Raw genomic sequence first — 18004 nt, 5'->3', positions numbered from 1 at the left:
TGGAAGGCCAAGGCAGGCGGATCACCTCAGGTGGGGAGTTGGAGACCAGCCTGACCAACATGGACATATCCCGTCTCTACTAAAAATACAAAATTAGCCGGGCGTGGTGGCGCATGCCTGTAATCTCAGCTACTAGAAAGGCTGAGGCAGAAGAATCGCTTGAACCCGGGAGGCGGAGGTTGCAGTGAGCCAAGATCGCGCCATTGGCTCCATTCAGCCTGGCAACAAGAACGAAACTCCGTCTCAAGAAAAAAAAAAAAAAAAGATAATCATATAAGGCTTTAAAAAAAATCTAGTTTTCATGCAAAATACTAGCTTTCATGCAAAATTTAAGAAGAAAGGCCATATATGGCTTTTTTTAGTAATAAGCTAGTTAATAAAGCATCTAAGGGGGGAGGAAATATATTCATTGAACATGTGGCTTTTTAAAGAGCTAGGCATCATCTACAAAATTTAATTCTCAATAAATTATAAATTTTAATTGTGAATTTTTATACAAAATATTATTTCTAAACATATCTTGCCAATAAAATTTTGCCACTCTCTTCACATTATGTTGTAAATTAATCATTGTCCTTACTGATTCTAAGTAGAAATGTAAGTTGCAATGCCTTTTTAAAAACTACCTCATGATTTTAGTTTGTTTTTTAAAAGTACTTTTAAAAAATAATTACATTCTTATTTTAAAATACATTTTCTTTAATTTTACCTTTCAGCATAGTTTATTATATTATTACAGCTTTAAATAACTGATAACATTTATACAAGAATAATCTTATTAACTGCTCTGTATGCAGGTTTTCAGATTTAAAATATAAAATTGTATTATTTTTGTTGAATAGGCTTACTTTTATAATTTCTTTTTACATGCTCTCTGGATAGGCTGGATGATGAACTGATAATTTAAGTTAACATCTTGGAAATCCAGGAACTTTCATATAACAAACTTATTAAAATATATTTCAGAAACTAAACTTTAGACGATAACATGAAATATCTGCTTTTATCATTTAAAAAATGACAAGCATATTTCATTTTAAAAGGATAGTAAAAGTTTCTTAATCAAAAACTTCTCAGGGATTTTTAACCACAAGGATTTACTGCAAACCTGCTGCATCTGCCAGGCCAGTAAAACTGCCAGCCTACCTCAGTCAATATCTCATATCAAGATGCCACGTTTTAAAAATCTTCCTGATGGGATAAATATTGTAGAATATATTCTTTACTAACTCTGCAGATACAGCTTTCATGGAGACATTTATGAGACATGAAAGAATTGAGGGAAAAATAAAACCTACACTGCTTTTTAGGGTTTTAAAAAAATTCTTTATTGGAATTTCAATAATTCATTTAGCAGAGTGTGCAAAAAATTTCATAGAAATCTTTTCTTAATTTTACACTTTTGCCGTATATTGAAAATCATACCCAGCATGGTCTTATATTACTTGGACTGAAAAATATAATATGTTAGAATTATTATGAGTGATAACGTGGGTAAGAGTTTAAAGAACATTATAAGTAAATCAGACAGAACTCAAGTTTTGCCTATTCTAGATAGGAAAAGTAAACTTAAAGTTGCAAAACTTTTTACCCAGGTGGTGGCTTCTGCATTGCTAGACCAGGACCTCTGCAATGTTCTGTATAGTGATTCATACTGTAACAGCCATAATTTCAATATACAGTATCTCACCCTGTAACAATCATAAGCAAACTATGAAATGTGTCACAATTACTTACTCAACTGGCAGAATTTACCAAATCACCACTTGTACAATTTCAGCTATTTCCCTTAACTAACTTCTTAAAAACAGAAAGAAACAACAAAATGTAATAATGTAAGAAACAATGTAAGCATGTAAGAAGCAACAAAAATGCTGACAGAAGGCCAGCATTAGATAAAAATGTAAACACTCTGAAAGCTTATGATTTATGTGCCTTCACAAGTTAGTCCTCATTTATTTTTGCCAGATCTAGTTAGTGGAGTAGCCTAGCCTTCCTAACTGCACTGGAATTGATATGAACTTTTCCACCATGTGTCCTAAATTTCTTTGCATCTGATAGGCAAAGTCATTATTCTTTCATATACCTTTTTATCTGAATAGACAAAGCTGAGACATCTTATATTGCTGAAAAATGTTTTTCTGCTGGCAAGACAAGCTATATGTATTGCCTCTTAACACTGAATGAAATATATCTAACCAAATTAATATATTTAGAGTTAGGGAATTACATTACAATTTAAAATTGTAATGTATCCATGGAACAAATATGAAAGCAGTAAAAAGTTTTCCCTGTTTAGCTCCTTCTAATGTATCTCACCCCAAACAAATAGGGAATTTTAATGAATCCAAATTAGGGGGAAAACATTTAAAATACTAATACTATCAAATTTAAGTAAATTTGCTATTTTTGAGAAAGCAAACGTGCAAAAGATTCCACATGAAGAGCTCCTTGAATTGTCCTGATGTTTCCTAGGAAAATTAAGAAAGATATTTGCTTTACAGATGAAAGCATTTGCACACAGAGAGCAAGAAAGCAAAGAAGGTAGAAGGAAACTGCCTTACTTTCAGTTTCAATTATATGATAAAGAAAATAATCATATTTAAAATAAGATACTCAACAGGTACTCAGATGCAGTTTCCTAGGAAATCGCCTTCTATCCTACACTTTGACAACTATTCTGATACCCCAAGAGACCCTGACACCCTCTTATGGTTACACAGGTTAAACTTCTGCAAATAATTTCTATATTATGCTGTTATCAACTTTAATATTCAAAAAGCTAGTCATTGTAATTTCCCTAATAGTGCTAACCGGAAGAGTACAAAATATTAAGCTAATTAATAAAATCTGTTTTAAAAATATTCTAGAATGAACCTTTTCCAAAGCCAAGTAAAGACAGATCCCTTCAGAGAGCTTTGTGAAAATATATCAATAACTTAAAAACAATAAAGAATGTATTTCCAAAAACAATCACAACTTTTTGGTGACCAAAGCAATTGAAATGTACATAGTAGTAAATAGCACAGGTATAACTAAAGGCCATCTTCTGCTTCTCTACTCAGATAAGAATGTTCCAGAGTTTTTATAAAAATCCACAATTTTATCTGTCTCATGAAAGCATGGCCTTTACATTTAAAAAAATCAGGCCCAGCAGGTATCTAAGAAATCTGACACAGATCAAGAGATCAAGGTAAGATTGCCTAACTTGATTGTAGTTAAATCTAAAAAATGTTATATCAAATTATTATTTTTTAAAAATGCATACAAATTAGATCATTCCTATGTAGATCCATAAATGTTTTGCTATTAAGAGGTTTGATCTGTAGGTTGGTTAAATTTTTTCTTCAGGTGCTCATAGGAATGTCAATATTAAAAATTAATATTAATAAATAGCTAAGATTAAAATCGTATTCACATATCTTAAGGGAGAAGCACATAGTTTAATAAAAGTAAATTGATTTCCTTATTTTTAAAAAATAATTATAATCTCTTAAAGTAGGGGATAAAGAAGAAAAATTAGTCAAAATTACGAGCTTCCTAATTGATATTTGATTATTGCATATTCTCACTTATTTCACCTGCGACCAACTCGTTTTCATTTTGTTGTGGTATGTCTATATCATTCTTCTCTTACAATTCCTCAATGAGTATAATATTCAGTACTCCCTTTTGGGGAAAAAAGGACAATATTTAATATTAAAAAGCATGGTCTCAAATTTATTCCTAGAGTTCCCAGAATAACTAAATAGGACCCCATATTTTCATCAGAATGTGATTTGAGCATAAAACAGTCTACCTTAACCATTACTCAAGTTTCTGAATAGCCTAAAACAAAACAAAACAAACTTAGGGATAGTGTCTAATTTTAATCACTTTCTGCATTGCCATCTAAGACATATTAATAGCAACTTTTCATTGGTTCTTGTCTAGAAATCAACTATTTCAAGGCAGAAGGGTTACTTTTAGTAGTCTTCTAGAAAACAAACATAATTTTTTGCTACCTGTAAAAATTTATTCCATAGGCATTTCACATGAAGACATTTGCACACCAGTTCAGTGTCTTCTTCAGCTATTTGCCACTTACTTAGAACTTCAGTATCTGAAATGTGTCTACCATAGAAGGAATGCTACAATAATAAGCTGTAAAATTAATATGTTGTAGGAGACACAGGAGATCTGATTAAATACGTTAGAAATGCTAACCACATCCATTTGTAATTGGCAAAGGAAAAAAATACCTGTAAATTTGGTTTAAAATTCATATTTAACCCCCTTCCTTTATCTGTTTAGGAATACAAACCCTCAAGATTATAGTTTTATTTATCCTCCCTTTAACTTGTGTAATAATAAGAATATATGAAATGATTGTAAGAAAGTAATATTTTTGAGGTTTTAAGGAATTAATAAAAGAACATGAATTTCTCATATCTGAGTATGTGTGTGTGTATGCACACATACATATAAGAGTTTTAATTTTTGAATTCGCTACGTAAGCTCACATGTTGAGAACTTACATATCTTAGCTTTCCTCTTCACTAAAGCAAAACAAAACAAAAATCCAGAAAAGCCCAAAAGTAGTATTTCCTTTTACCACGAGAGGGAGCTAGAGAATTCTGATCTCTTCCAAGGTCTATAAAACCCTCTTAACTGCTACTTTATAGACATTCAATTACAACAGGCCATAATACATTAAAGCATTAAAATACACATATATCCCAACATATGCCAAAGCAAGCACTACACTGGTGTGCTCTCCAGATGATCACCAATACCAACATCAAATAAACACTTAGGCATCTTCTAGTGGTTTATATGAGATTTTACTCTTGAGCACTCCCCTCCCCATAGGGCAGCTCTCTTCGTTAGGTGATCCCCTTGGAATGGGAAATATCAAGCAGTGTGATAAAATATCTAAGCACTGGAAGTATGACAGGGGCAGAGTGAGGTAAGGATTAAGAGAACTGAAATTTATGTAGTTTGGAAAAGTGAAGACTCTGGGGATAAATGTTCAGTCTTTAATACTTTCTAAAGGTAACAATATAAATGAATTAGGGGAATTATTCAGTCTCAGAAGATGGTATAGAAAAGAGCAATGGCCTGAAACTAAGAAAGGAAAAGTTTAGGTTAGACATGAAGAATAAATTAGGAATAATAGTTGGGCGGGAAAGATGTCCAGCAAAGGGAGGACCCAAAGCATAATAACTATATTTGATAATTAATTAAATGAGATATTAGTAAGAATGATGTGAATTCATTAGAAGGGCTAGATTAGATAACTCAAAGTAATTTTTTTCCCTAAGCTCCGACAATCTCTAGGTTCAACTGTATTCTTGGGCATTCACAAATGTCTTTCACTGATGATAATGATCACTTGTAGAGAGAAGAGCTAGTAATTCTAGTTAACCCTATGTTTTGTTGATTAAAATAAAATCTGGGGTATTATAATGAGACAACATAATAAAATTAACCAAGACAACAATGTCTATCTTTCAGAGTATTCTGTGAAAATATACTATACCATATAAGCTATATTTTAACAAAATGGGTCAGCAAATTGGAAAAGGCTTCTATAAGTGAAAACTTCCCATAAAGGAACAATTCCCCTCTAAATCCCAATCTTTTACAAGCCAGAGAATCTATTCCGTATAATCTTTCTTTCCTGCTAGACCAGTGTACCTGGACTTAAGCTACTTAGGGCCCAACATAAAAAAGGCTGTCACTCAAAGTTAGAAAGACAGCCTAGAGCAGAAGTATAATATAGTTTGTGAATTCAACAATCTTTCCCTAGTACGCCATAATATTCCAGATTAAGACGTGGTTCAGCGTTGTATTAAACAGTGTTATTAACATTTCTTTTTTACTTGAAAAGTCAGACTTCTATGTTAGACCAAAAGAAATTACGACTAGTAGAAAAACAAAAACGATCAAAGCAGGAAGAGTTGAATATATATATTACGTATAAACACAAACATACTTGGCCCAAAAGAGTTATTTTATGCTTAAATGAAATTCTTTCTGATTAAAGTAAATATGAGATTTTGAGGTAAAAATGGTCAGTGACTTTGGAGCTTGAGGAAGGATAGTCTGGTGGTTAAAATTATACCTCAGAATTCAGACCTCTAGAACTTTAGCGCTTATTGTCTTAGGAAAGATAGCCAAACTTGGGGTCATTCAATGTTCATCTATAAAGCAGATGCTACATTTATTATAATGCAGTACAGATTCTAAGAACAAGGTAAGAAAATATGTTGTATAAGATTTTCTCATCAACAGCATCCAAAGATATATAATCCCTCTCCACCTCTGACTGATTCATATATCAATCAGATAGATATATAAAAGATCTTTGATAATCATATACTAGAACTTTCACATTACCATTAAATTTGTTGACTAGTTTAGAATTTGGAGAGAAACAAAAGAATATTCAAGGCATAATGAAAAAGCTTACTCTCTTCTGTCAAGTCACTCATTTAAAAATCAACTATTTGCACTTAAAAATGGTCACTGTTATTTTGCCATTTACTGAGTAGAAACTCAATTTTCAAAGAATGGACTTTTGCTCATACTCCGCTCTGGAAAAGATTTCTAAAAACACTTTGGCAAAAACCTAGGTCAAATATTATTTTAACTTTCTTCCAAGCTACTGCAAGTCCAACCAATTAGGTTTTTCTGCAAACTCTGTCCCCAGTCATCAACACTGGATTATGTACCATATGCTTAGTTGTGAAGGTACCCGAATCGTCTCTCTTCAACTAGATTATTTGCTCGCTAAGGAATCACATATTATTCCTTTTTTGTATCCTCCACACAGCATCCAAACTCATGATTGAATAAGGACATTCAATATTGGTATTCAATAACTAACTCTTCATTAGTAGTATATTAAAATCTATAACATGGACAAAAAGGCCAAAAAAGATAATTAATTAGTTTTGTGTCAAATCAATTCAGGGGCTTAATGCATGTTATTCATAACTATAATTGTTGGCATTTATGGAGCCTTTTTGAAATTCTTTATAAACTATACCACTCCCAAATCATCCTAGGAAAATAATAAGAATGTATATAGGCAAGAGAGACACATGTGTCTGAAGAACTTGACTGAAACTTGCAAGAAATCACCTAGGAGCCAGGATCAGGCCTTCTACAAACCTCTGTGGAGGCAGCATTGAAAAGCATACTGAGATCATGCAGGTGAGGGAATGCATGCAGTGTAAGCCAGGAGAGGTCACTCTCAGAGAGGTGGTCTTGGGTATGATACTGGCTCTATCACTTGTTGGTTGTAGGATGGAGACACTTAGTATCTTCCTTCCTTCCTTTCTTCCTCCCTTCCTTCCTTCCTTCTTTCTTCATTTGGTTTCTCTTTCTCTCTCTCTCTTTCTTTCTTTTCAGATGGAGTTTCACTCTTGTCGCCCAGGCTGGAGTGCAGTGGTGCAATCTTGGCTCATTGCAACCTCTGCCTCCCAGGTTCAAGCAATTTTCCTGCCTCAGCCTCCCGAGTAGCTGGGATTACAGGCACCTGCCACCATGCCAAGCTAATTTTTTAATATTTTTAGTAGAGATGGAGTTTCATCATGTTGGCCAGGCTGGTCTCAAACTCCTGACCTCAAGTGATCCACTCACCTTGGCCTCTCAAAGTTCTGGGATTACAGGCGTGAGCCACCACACCTGATGACTTAGCATCTTTAAAATTTAGTTTTCTCTTTGTTAAAACAGAGACTAGATTAGGTGATTGCCAAGTCTCTTCCAGCTCTTAAATTCCATGATTTTACATAGAATTTAACCCAAATATATGGGTTAAATTCGCAAGCAGTTTGTTTTAGTGAAAGAAGCATTATGGAAGATGTCCAGCTATCAACACACGTGAGAGCACTTTACTGGGTACTGGATGAAAAGTCAGAGTTTAAACACACAACAACAGCCCAACATGCTGGGCTGAAAATGAAAAACGGGTCATTCATAGACAGATAATTGTTATTGTTTTTTAATTCTTCACAAAAACATGTATAATCCTTGGTAACCATTTGTTTAAGTAATATAAATTACTGTCAACTTGGAAGCCCAGTTCGTCATCTTCATCTGTGATTTATACCAGACTATATAAACGACATGATGTCTTAGATCTAATAAGACATTTATCTTCATGAAGGAAGCCACTGTGATCCTGAGTGACAGTTTACTTACCCTTATCACAGTAAACTCAACACTGAGTCCTTAATTTCTCTCAATGATCTGAAATCTGATGGACTCACCTAAAGCCAACACAAACTTGTTCAGAAATCCGCCAGGTTCATGAAAGTGTGTGTTCTACTGTTGAATTCATTCTTTGGCTCCAAAAACACAAACATGGATATAAGTTTTTATGTTCTTCCACAGTATGTGCCTCTAAACACACATACATAACTTCCATTAGCTTTGACAGGAGCCATGTGCCTTTATTAAAGAAAAATATACCTTCTAGCTAACAACAAAGATCAAAGGAGTTGTCTGAAGAATAAAAAGAAAATGAGAAAAATGCTTGCTTGAATATATATATGTATGCATATATGTTTATTTACAGACTTATTTATGGAAAGGGACTATATTGAGTCATTTTCATTATCTTCATATCATAGAATAAAAAGGAACTAAAAACTCCAAATATGTTTGCATAGCTTACATAGTTTTAAAAAAATACACATGAAGAAAGTTAACAAGCCTAACCCCATCAGTGAGAAGGAAGCAAATGGCTTGCTGTTTTTAAGCCATTAATTTTTTCAATCTACTAGGGTCCTATTGGTGCTAGAATACTATGTATTATTGGTGCTAGGGTACCCAGTGACTGAACCTACATAGGTTTCTAACACTCCAAGTAAAGTAGCCCTAAATTACGCACATTTTACTCCAAAGTTGCCAGCAAGATTCCATCCAAGATTTATCCTGATCAATGAGGTCATTTACCTCTAATCCCTGCATCATTAATTCATATACCTCAGTAAACACTGTAAGAAGCTCAGGTTATTTACTCTGTGAAACAATATAATTTATACACTAAAATCAGGCCTTACCCCTGACTCACAACAATAGGGATCTCAAACTGGCTTACAAACATTTTTTATACTCACTGAGTATAAAGTCTATCAGTGGCCAGGCGCGGTGGCCCACGCCTGTAATCCCTGCACTTTGGGAGGCCAAGGTGGGTGGATCACGAGGTCAGGAGTTCAAGACCAGCCTGACCAACATGGTGAAACCCTGTCTTTACTAAAAATACAAAAATTAGCTGGGCGTGTGGTGGGTGCCTGTAATCTCAGCTACTCAGGAGGCTGAGGCAAGAGAATCACTTGAATCTGGGAGATGGAGGTTGCAGTGGGCCGAGATCACACCACTGCACTCTAGCCTGGGTGACACAGTGAGACTCCATCTCAAAAAAAAAAAAGCAAAAAATTAGCTGGGCGTGGTGGTGGGCACCTGTAGTCCCAGCTACTTAGGAGGCTGAGGCAGGAGAATCACTTGAACCCAGGAGGTGGAGATTGCAGTAAGCCAAGGTCATGCCACTGCACTGCAGCCTGGGCAACAGACCTAGACTCCGCCTCAAATAAATAAATAAATAAATAAATAAAATAAAGTCTATTGGGGATGCTCTCATAGGTTTAGAGGCGAAACTAAATAAGTGGAAGTTCTAGGAATAGGATTTCAGTTCATTAAGAGGGGGTCTTTTTAATCAATTAGAGCTCTTTATAAGTACCTAATAATATGACCCTGAAAACAAAACAAAACAAAACACGGAAAAAAATGAATACATCTACAATTGTAATTGGAGATTTTACACAGTCCTCTCAGGAGAGAAAAGAAAATCTAGGAATATAAAATACTTAAAGAGTATTATTTATAAAAATAAAAAGAATAAGAGTGTAATCAATAAATATTTCTAGAGCACACATAGCGCATAAGCAAAACCTGATCATTACAGCTACAAAGGAAGTCTCAACAAAGTCCAAAGAATCAAAATAATATACACTGTGCTCTTAGATAATAATGTAATAAAATCAGAAGTCACTAATAAAAGAGTAGGTTTTAAAATTCTTGAAACTACAACAAAACAAACTAAAATAAAAATAGAACAAAAACACAAAAAATGCTTCTAAATAACACATAAGTTAAAAAGGATATCATAAAGGAAATGATAAAACACTTAGAATAATTATGAATGAAGTTTTGTGGGATACAGTAAAAGCATTTAGAGGATAATTTTTAGCTGTGAATACATTTATTTTAAAAATCAGTATTATATTCAGTGAAAAAAGCAATAAGGAAAATGAGTTGGAAAGTTCATAAGAGTAGATGTCTACAGAGGACAAACATCCACCTCAGCAGAACTCTTCAAAAACAACAACTTTGAAATCTGTTGGAACTCTAGTCCCTCACATGGGTTAGATGTGTCATCCTTGGTTAAGTCAATTAATTCCTCTAAGCCTGATTATTTTACCTGCAAAATGGGTAACAGTGTCTTCCTCTCTGAGCCGGATTGAGAATTAAATGAGATAACCCATGGAAAGCACTTAGTAAAGCATAGTAAACACTCAATAAATGGTTCCTATTACTAGATGACTTTATCATCCCTTCCAATTCCCAGATTTCATGATACTAACTTTGGCACCATGAAATTTAAGACAAACTTGAACTCCAGCTACAATAATATAATCAATAAATTAAACCTTCATTTTAATTTCAGAACACTAAAATAGTTTTGTTTAAAATACATTCATATCCAATGCTTTCTCCCCACTATTATAAAAATAAAACCCACAATTATCAATAAAAGCTAGTCTATTATTAGTCATAATCTTAAATCCAAAATTCACTTGTATTTTAGAACTAAAATGAAAACAGAGAAATGTCTTAAAAGTGCTAAAAATAGCACTGTAAAAAATTGCTTACTTTTATTTCCAGAATATTCTCTATATTTTTAAATGTACTTTTCAGAAATGGCATGGAGTTGAAAATAGCTACCATTGGTACTTTAACATGTTTGCAATTTCTTTTAAATCAACAAGTATATAATAAAATCAATCAACAACAGGCTCTTCAGTTATTCATTACTACTCTTTTCCAATGATAGTTACAGGTCTTTCCTTTTCCACTTGTTTCTCATTTGGCTGAAGAATAAGAATCTTCTCTAACATTCAACATCCTGATGTGCAAAGAAGCTCTAAAATATTCTCACTTCTATCCAGATTTAATTGTTCAATATCCATTCACCCCATTAATTAGAATGTAATCATATATAACAAATAATATATTATCATAGATTTTAGGTTTCTTCTAAAATAATTTTATTTTTTCTCTTTCTTCCAGAAGGAGTCACTATACCCTGCTTATAGAATGATCACTTTCCCCAATCCACTTTTTAAAATAATGTATGTACACAGGGATTCTTCATTATACTAACAAAGTAAGTTTATAAATACATTAAAATCCACTGTGTATTTTGGACACTGAAAACAATCAGATCTTGAGCTTTGTAGCTGCCTGGCTCTTGTACTAAGTACTGTGGTCAATGTTTCCTACTATATTTTTTTCCTTCCATATGGTAAAAACTATGCTTTTAGTTTAGAAATCTAAATGTTATTACTCGTTAGCAAGTTTTCGTTCCCGATGGTGGGGCTGTGCTCTTGTGGGTGTCTCTCTCTGCCTTCAAATTGTGAACATTTACAAAGGAAAAGGAGAAAGAATTGTAATTAGGTGGCAACATGCTCTCATTTTTATGCATGAGTTAGCCTGTAACCTTGGTTTTCATTTTTTGCTGTGTACCTGGCCAGGTTTCTACATTCTTCTAGAACTCTTTGTAGTTTTCACAAAGTCATGACCTAAACACGATACGTACCATGGTTATTGCCCCTCATCACTAAAGTTATGGGTGGATGGGCCAGACTGTGTATTCTTTTATAATGGCAAGTCTAGGATACTATTCTAGCTGATAGTGGAAGATAAAATATCTGAAATATTTTTACATTTTCTAATGAAGATAAAATTCCAAAAGGTTAAAATAACTGTCATTACAAAGAATGTCAAAGAGGAATACCTGAGAGGCCAAGGAGGGTGGATCACAAGGTCAGGAGGTCGAGACCATCCTGGCTAACATGGTGAAACCCTGTCTCTACTAAAAATGCAAAAAAATTAGCTGGGCGTGGTGGCAGACGCCTGTAGTCCCAGCTACTCAGGAGGCTGAGGCAGGAGAATGGTGTGAACCCGGGAGGTGGAGCTTGCAGTGAGCCGAAATCCTGCCACTGCACTCTAACCTGGGTGACAGAGCAAAACTCTGTCTCAAAAAATAATAATAATAAAAAATAAAACATAAAGATGAACATCTTTTCTTCATAAATAATTGACTTAGCTATCTATAAAGACACTAACTTTATATTTGTTTATTTGTCTACTTATTAATAGTTTTCCCAATGAGATAGTAAGCTCCATGAGGGCAGGGACTGTATCTGCTTTCTCACTGCATTTTTCACCTGCAGCTTAACACAGTGTCTTGGTGTTACCTAGGAATCTTTAAATAAATATTTGTTTTAAAAAATGAGTAAGTAGCATATCAAGTGTTACCATTCTCTATCATGGTAAAATCTAATTAAATAGGATATAGACATTGCTCAAAATTTTGACACCTTTATAACTTTCTCTTTAATTTCACAGGAAATATATGTATCTTTAATTTTCAGGGGATGAAAATGAACATTTATTGTGTCTGTTGTGCATTAGGCACTCAGGCACTGTACTAGATTCAATGCTTTGCAGAAACTCATATTTAAACAGTATCATATCATCTTACAATCAAGTTTTTAACACATAAATAGGTCTATTCCTACCTCTACCATTGACTATGTCACTTTGGGAATTCTTTTAATTTCATGCACAGAACTAAAAACAAAAATTTAGTAAGTAAGAATTTAATATTACTAATATAATTAACTCCTCTCTTGTGAGGAACTGTTATGGAACAAAGTTTTCCACTTTGGAGTTTTCCAGATTTACCTCTTTCAACACAAATGTTTTTCCTAAATTTCAACTATTTTAATGAAAATATTTTTAAGCATAGTATTTGTAACTGTATGGTCTCAGCCAAAATGTTTGGAGTATGAATCTATTTTTTTTGATATCTCAGATAAGGATAGTGGTAAGGATAGCAGAGTGGTTAAGACCAGAAGTTTTAGAACCAGACTATGTAGGCGGAAATTCTGGCACTACTGCTTACTAGCTGTGTGATTTTAGATAAGTTAACTTCCTTGAGTCTGTTTCCTTGTCTGTAAAATAAGCATAATCCTAATATCTACATTTTAGGGCAGTCTTGAGGATCAAATGACGACATATGCAGAGTGCTTACCATACAGATGATGCGAGGCAAATAGTAAGTGCTCAATAAATGCTGGCTAAAAAAGTTTTAATTTATTAAGGTACTGAGCACTTGGGTGAGCATGCACTTTTTCTATATCATAGAAAATGACCCCAAACTGCTATTAAAAAAAATTATTCTTATATAAATTTTCTTTATAGATTTTGTTATCTATATAAAGTTTTGTTCTTCTGTTTCTTACCTTAATCTTATTTGTTAATTGATGCCTTTATAGTACCCCCTTCTTCTAATTTGAAGCTCTACTGTGGGCTGAGAAACCAAAACACTGTATTGGTTAGAAATGTGTAAGAAGATTCCTCAGCAAAGGGCCTCAGGGGTTCTTCGAAGAGCAAGGTACATAAGTCACATCTATTTCCACTTAGAGGCCTTTCTGGATTACTTATTGTGTTCTCAGTTGTGTTTGGGAAAGTTGGAAATACCAAATAAGTGACCTAAGGATTAATGAGGCACTATTGTTCTAATTCTGTCAAGCATTAGATTAATCAAAAACAAATGAAAGGTTGATTTCTTCCTGTTTTGCACTGTTAATTTTCTACAATTATTAATCAGCTACCAATGTAATTATTAAACTTTTAGTCCAAACAATGTTTTTAGTGTAATACCTGAATCAATACACAGATCCTATATTACAAACCCCATTTTAAAACTTGGGTATTACTAATTGTGCTATTATACAAAGCCCAAGCAAAATAAAATGTTTCTGTGTGATTCAACCCATAGTTCTTACGTGGAGGTTATCGAGTCAATGAAAGGGAAAAAACATGAATCGTCAAAAGGGCTAAATGAAATAACAATCAATGGATAAAGTAAAAAGAGAGTAAAACAGAAATTGTTAAGCTCATGAAATCGAAATAAAAAGAAATGGAAAGATTACAGACTAACAAAGAAAAGTAAGGAAAAATTTACCAACTTTATTCCCAATCCCTAAGTGAATAAAGTGTTTCCAATTTAATGTTCAGTTTAGTAGCACCTCTACTTTTTTAACCCTACTGGGAAGGCATGAGAGAGACTCTGATAAGAAAACCATGTGCATCCGTGATGATGAAACCTTCTGCTCAGGTGGCCACATGCCGGAAGAGGCACAGTGGATCCCCACACTTAGGAAATCTAGGCCTGAGCCAGAAACTGGCAGCTATCAGGCCAAAACATTTATATTTTATGTCTTATCTTAAAAATTCATATATATTTTGCATTTCACTCTGTTACATACTATGGAATTTTGAATATAAAAATAATGTTTCTAACAACTGAATTATTTAACTCCTCTCATTCCCAAATATTCAAGTAAAATTGATGCTCCAGGAAGATTCGCACTGTGGTTCTTGTGGCTTTCCCTTCCACTTGAGCAATACCAATATAGTCAGGGGTATGTGAGAAGCACAGGTGAGATGGTATCTTATTATAACATGATGAGCTCAAGGGTCTCAAATGATCCACAGAAAACTAATAATCCAATAATCATTAAATAAAAGCTTCAATTCTCATGTAAATCAGTAAAGCTAAAAAATCCAAAAGAATGGTATAAACTAGGCCCTGAAATCTTAAAATGCCCTCTTAGCTTTTGAGCTACAGTTTTTATAAAAAGATCAATAATGATGTCTTCCTGTTCCAATATGGAATTAGTGTCTCCCTAAATACATTAACTTCAGAAGTATTGAATTACCAACGAGGATCAGCACCACAATGAAACAAATAGTTGTTCTTTGCAAACTAGTGATTACCAGTAAAGAAAACCCACCAAAGGCTGCTGGATACAAAATGACAAAAGGCAAAGATGTCAGGACAAAAGATAATAAAGTATGGCAGTCACCCAAAATCCAGAAGGATAACACTCACCCTCATCCTGATAATCTGACAAAAACTGTGCGTCAGATGTGAGGGACAGGCCAAGAGTCCCACTGTGATTATCATCAGAGCTGTCCTGTCCAAAGTCTCCTCCTGAGGGACAAAAAAGAGAGAAAATAAGGTCAACCTTTGGACATCCTTATAAAAGGATACATCCTTGGTATGGTACTGGAAGAGATCTATGTATGATCATTAAAAAAAAAAGAGATTATCTTTTACTTGATGATGAACATGGCCACTATCCATTAACATATGAGAAACAGTTAAACAAGTTCAAGAACCAACTTACCTGGATGAAAAATTTTCCACTCAAGTAACTCTGTCACTAAAACTTAGGAACTGTTAGCTTAGAGTGGGAATACCTCTTGCCACCAGAAAGAAATTTATCTATCATACTTAAAATAAAAACATAGCTATATAAATTTATATTCAGCCAGGCATGGTGGGTCACGCCTGTAATCCCAGCACTTTGGGAGGCCCAGGCAGGTGGATCACCTGAGGTCAGGAGTTCAAGATCAGCCTGGCCAATATGGTGAAACCCCATCTCCTTTTCTCAAAAATTAGCAGGGCGTGGTGGTGGGCGCCTGTAATCCCAGCTACTCAGGAGGCTAGGGCAGGAGAATCGCTTGAACCCGGGAGGTGGAGGTTGCAGTGAGCCGAGATTGTACCATTGCACTCCAGCCTGGGTGACAAGAGCAAGACTCCATCTAAAAAAAGAAAAAAATTAAATTTATATTAATATATACTATGTCTCCCTGCATGACTCTATTTCAAGTGAAATAGGACTGACGCAAAGGTTTAACCTTCTATACATGATATAATATAGCAAGCTCAATAGTCTTTCTCTGAAAAGCAAGAGAGGTATAAAAATAGAGAGAACCTAGACTTTGCTGGACTGTATTCCTATTTGTTCTACAACACTAACAAAGTTTTTTCTTTGTAATTCTAGTTTACAGCCTAGGCAACTGACCTCTTAGGAATTCTAAAAGCCCTAAGAAGATAGTATTTGTTCTGTAAAATGGCTTTGATAAAAGGTAATGTATATACAATACTGAATTATGCAATTAATGCTAATCTCTTTTGTGTGTTTTCAATATACATTGGATTGTATTCTGTAGAAATGGCCAAAGTTATTTTGATACTTTAAAAGGTTCAGACAGAAGATGTTAGCTCATTCAGAAACCGGAAGAAAAGGCTCTGTATTGCAAATAACTTTGCTTAAAATCCCCCAAATAGAGGTACAGTCTGCTGATAAAAGGATACCGACAGCTGCTTATTTCATTTCACAAACATGAAAATAGGATTTTCAACTGAATTTAATATTATCTCAAATACTAATTTCCAAAGGAAATCACCAATGCTAATCTCAGTAAATACTGTAGAGTTTTGGCCTTGGATTTCAACTAGGGAGCTGTGAAACCAAACAACCTACATAGAATCTGTATTGCCTCACTTTAAAGGTTTATTTCCTACAATTAAACTAGAAAACTAGGGAGGTTATAAAATGATAAAAAGAGAATGGCTGTAGCCTTCTCTTTCCATAAATTAGATGATCATATCTAGACTCTTCTTCAAATACTGTATGGTAGGTAGATGTCCATAACTGAGTTGAACACCTACAAATATAGGACTTTAGAAATAAACTATAAAGTTTATTATGGAAAAGATAAATAAAAATTGTAGAAAACTCACACAATAGTCATTGGCCAAAGCCAGAAGAGTTACTCTCCTTTATTAGTTTACTTATCAGGATACAAAGTTTATAGCTATGCTTACAGCATCACTGTGTAATTTCCATAATAACCAGAAAAATTCTCAAATACTGGACTGAGGATTAAAATGCTCAAATTTTACATCATTGGAAGTCCACTAAAATTATATTACCAACACAATCTAAATGGACTGCCTGGCTAGTAACCTGAAAGTGAGCTGCAAGGTTAAATGGAATTTTTATTTTAAGCCAAATAAAAATCCTTAAAAATAAAAAAAAGTACTGGAATTGCCAAGCAAAATTTAACTTTTGTAGTATATACTGAACATTATTTATAAACATTATTTATAAACTAGTTTTCTGCTTAGTTCAAAAATGTGGCAAATCTACCATTAAAGAAAAAGAACCTAGCCAAGCCAGTAGCTCACGCCTGTAATCCCAGCACTTTGGGAGGCCAAGGCAGGTGGATGATTTGAGCCTAGGAGTTCGAGACCAGCCTGGACAATATGATGAAACTCTGTCTCTACAAAAAGTAGAAAAATTAGCCAGGCATGGTGGCTTGTGCCTGTGGTCCCAGCTACTTGAGAGGCTGAGATGGGAGGATTGTTTGAGCCAAGGAGGTAAAAGCTACAGTGAGACATGACTATGCCACTGCACTCCAACCTAGACAACAGAGTGAGCCCTGTCTCTAAAAAAAAAAAAAAAAAAAAGAAAAGAAAACAAAAAAGAAAAAAGTACATGTTCGCATTCTAAGCTTTTTTAAAAAACATGCATATTAGGAAGGGCTTTTTTTTTTTTTTTTTTTTAGTGAACTTTTTATTTTGGAATAATTTTAGATTTACGTAAGTGTTGCAAAGATAGTACAGAGTTCCTACACACCCTTCCCCCAGTTTCCCCCAATGTCAACTTCTTACATAATTGAGGTCTATCTGCCAAAACCAATAAATTAACATTGGTATATTGCTATTAACTAAACTACAGACTCTGTTTGGATTTCACAAGTTTTCCATTAATGTCCTTTTTCTGCTTTAGGATCCAATCCAGGGTAT

At 34.1% G+C, this 18004-nt stretch overlaps 1 protein-coding gene across 20 annotated transcripts in view; it reads right to left on the bottom strand.

Annotated features, from left to right (window-relative positions):
* SKAP1 (src kinase associated phosphoprotein 1) overlaps positions 1–18004 on the bottom strand; it is a 302157-nt gene that overhangs the window by 201104 nt on the left and 83049 nt on the right. For all 20 annotated transcript variants that reach the window (XR_002518069.2, XR_002518068.2, XR_002518067.2 and 17 more), the window contains one exon: positions 15236–15337. Coding sequence is in view for 13 of the 20 variants with exons in the window: in XM_021928962.2 (XP_021784654.1) it covers positions 15236–15337 (102 nt within the window). In the remaining 7 variants the exon portion in view is untranslated. The remainder of the gene's footprint in view (positions 1–15235; positions 15338–18004) is intronic.

This window comes from Papio anubis, chromosome 17, assembly GCF_008728515.1.
Source record: "Papio anubis isolate 15944 chromosome 17, Panubis1.0, whole genome shotgun sequence".
Lineage (NCBI taxonomy): Eukaryota > Metazoa > Chordata > Mammalia > Primates > Cercopithecidae > Papio > Papio anubis.
Note: the sequence above shows the minus strand (reverse complement) of the source record. Positions and strands in the feature narration are given on the sequence as shown.